The sequence below is a fragment of the Sinocyclocheilus grahami genome, unplaced genomic scaffold (genome assembly GCF_001515645.1).
Source record: "Sinocyclocheilus grahami isolate Dianchi unplaced genomic scaffold, SAMN03320097.WGS_v1.1 scaffold2754.1, whole genome shotgun sequence".
NCBI classification, from domain to species: Eukaryota; Metazoa; Chordata; class Actinopteri; order Cypriniformes; family Cyprinidae; genus Sinocyclocheilus; species Sinocyclocheilus grahami.
The window spans coordinates 34,371-37,302 of NW_015507932.1; the positions used below are offsets into that span (position 1 = coordinate 34,371).

General features: G+C 41.4%; 1 protein-coding gene across 1 annotated transcript in view; it reads left to right on the forward strand.

Annotated features, from left to right (window-relative positions):
• LOC107575611 (tripartite motif-containing protein 29-like) overlaps positions 1–2,682 on the forward strand; it is a 6,904-nt gene extending 4,222 nt beyond the window's left edge. Inside the window, exons 3-7 of the mRNA XM_016261967.1 lie at positions 238–623; positions 956–1,051; positions 1,132–1,365; positions 2,270–2,429; positions 2,570–2,682. Of these exons, the coding sequence (XP_016117453.1) occupies positions 238–623; positions 956–1,051; positions 1,132–1,365; positions 2,270–2,429; positions 2,570–2,682 (989 nt within the window). The remainder of the gene's footprint in view (positions 1–237; positions 624–955; positions 1,052–1,131; positions 1,366–2,269; positions 2,430–2,569) is intronic.
• The last annotated feature ends 250 nt before the right edge of the window (positions 2,683–2,932 follow it).

The following is a 2,932-nucleotide window of genomic DNA, read 5'->3' on the forward strand; positions in this document are numbered from 1 at the left end:
AAGTGTAGTTGAGCTGTTGTGTGTTTGTGTCTCCGTGTTCATGCAGTAAAATGGCAGGAGCTAGAGTTTTTCAGGATGAGTTCATGTGTTCAGTGTGTCTGGATCTCCTGAAGGATCCAGTGACCATCCAGTGTGGACACAGTTACTGTAAGAGCTGTATTACAGGCTGCTGGGATCATGAGGATCAGATGAGAGTCTACAGCTGCCCTCAGTGCAGACAGACCTTCAGTCCAAGACCTGCTTTAGCTAGAAACACCATGCTGGCTGAAGTGGTGGAGAAACTGAAGAGCAGGAAACGTCCTTCTGACTGTGACGCTGGAGCTGGAGATGTGCAGTGTGACGTCTGTACTGGAAGAAAATACAAAGCCGTCAAGTCCTGTCTGGTGTGTCTGGAGTCTTACTGTCAAACTCATTTTGAGCAGCATGAGGAGTTTCACTCAGGAAAACGACACAAAGTGACTGAAGCCACGGGACGACTGCAGGAGATGATCTGCCAGAAACATGAGAAGCTCCTTGAGGTTTTCTGTCGCACTGACCAGAAATGTATATGTATGCTGTGTACGATTATTGAACATAAAAACCATGACATTGTATCAGCTGCAGACCAGAGGACAGATAAACAGGTATTTTAAACTAACGATCAAATTCATACTCAGTGCAGTGATCCAGTAATCTTTTATTTTCCACATCTTAATTACACAGAAACACAGTCAATGTGAAGCTCGATGTCTGTGTCAGTTTCACTTTTATAATACTTAGGCTTCCAGTGTGAAACAAGCCTTAATCTTTATGTTAATTAATGTATGATTCATGCATTGTAACTGATTATCACTTCTAGAGTTTGAATCTACAGTCATTGTTTATCAGCTCCTGGATTACTGGATTCATCTGTTCACATGATGATTTAGAGGCAGTAGTTTTCTGTGAGATTCACTATCATCTGTTTGTCCTGCAGAAGCAGCTGAAGGAGACGCAGAAGATGCTCCAGCAGAGAATCCAGCAGAGAGAGAAAGATCTTCAGCAGCTGAAAGAGGCTGTGGAGTCTCATAAGGTGAGTCTGGAGAAGAAGAGAAGTTTGTCTCCGTCTCAGTTCAGACTCACTGAAACCTGAATCACTGTGTGTCCTAACAGCGCTCTGCACAGACAGCAGTGGAGGACAGTGAGAGGACCTTTACTGAGCTCATCCGCTCCATTGAGAGAAGCCGCTCTGAGCTGATACGGCTGATCAGAGATCAGGAGAAGACTGCAGTGAGTCGAGCTGAAGGACGACTGGAGCGACTGGAGCAGGAGATCAATGATCTGAGGAGGAGAGACGCTGAGCTGGAGCAGCTGGAGCACACACAGGATCACATCCAGTTCCTGCAGGTAACACAGATCTAGAAGAACAGGATCATAGTGGACTTGAGCAGATCCTGCTGTGACAGAGACTCACAGAGAAACAGTTCATGAGTGTCTTATTATATAATCATCAGTCAGACTCTCATCTGATCGTCTTCTTCTGAAAGAGACGCCGCTTACAAATGGCTTTCAGCTCTGGAAATCTGGAAATCTCTATTTCTCTTAACTCTTTCTTCTGGAAGATATATTTAGCTGTCAAACACCACTAGCGCCACCAACAGTTCAAAACTTCACTTACATTTCAACTTTTTACTTCATGTTTCCTTCTAATTTATTACATCATGGTTAAATCAGTGAACTCGATAGCACAGATTCTGAGTAACATTCATCAAAATTGGATCAGGTGATCTTCAAACTTGATAAAATAGATTTTTATTGGCCTGTAACACATTGATGAATTCGACCATGAAGTCCGCAAACATGAAGTGAGGCTGTATATTAGCAATGCTTCAGTGTATTGAATCCAAACCAAACCTAAGCGCGTCTTAAGAGTCCGTGTGAAGTGTCAGTGTCTCTAAAGTTATAAATAATGCTCAATCTAATCATAGCCTTTGAGCTGCTTTTCCTGAGCAAATCTGCTCAACTCTACAATGAGACTCCATTGATGTGCTTGAGCTGTTAGATGGACATTTATGTTCTTAGCAGATGTTTTATCATCCAAACTGTTTCCAAAGTGTCAAATCCATCCAAAGTGTCAAATACTAAATCTGTAGCTCTAATGTGATTTAATGAATATGAGGAGAATGAAGCTGATGCTGTGAAAGTGTTGGATTGAGGAGAGTTACTAAAGATCAGTTGAGTCAAATCTGATGTTGCTGCAGGTTATTTGGTGAAGTGTGGAGCTGATGAGTTTGATTTCTGTTTTCTGTAGAGTTTCCAGTCTCTCTCAGCACCTCCTGAATCTACAGACGTAAATGATGATCTCTTCAGTTCTCTCGTCTCTTCTGATGCTCTGAGAGAATCTGTTCATCAGCTGAGAGACAAACTGGAGGATTTCTGCAAAGAGGAGCTCAAGAAGATCTCAGACAGAGGTAAAGTCCTGCAGATTCATCTGCTCTCAGAAACCAGTCCATCATCAGCTCATATTATGGAGAACATCATATTAGAAATGTGTTAGGAATAGATGCAGGATCATGAGAATCACACTGTTCATGTCTGTTGATTTCCACAGAAACACTCACCAACATTGTTCCCAGAACCAGGAACCACTTCCTACAATGTAAGTCAGTAAGAAAACCAGCAGAAAACTCACTGAGTGTGTTCATGTTCTTCTGTAGAAGCTGAAAGAAGAGCTTATAATTGATGTAAATCAGTGGTTCTCAACTGGTTTGGCCTCGGGACCCACGTTTTCCCGTCGTCATCAAGCCTTTATATACTTTTATATACTGTGTATATATATTTGTTAAAAACAAAAACAAAGCAAATTTATTTAGCAAAAAATGAAGTTAAGACTGTTAAGAGTATGACTAATACTGAATAAACAGCCTATAAGGTAAGGCTATTAAATAGCAGTCCTACACTAGTTTATGTTAAT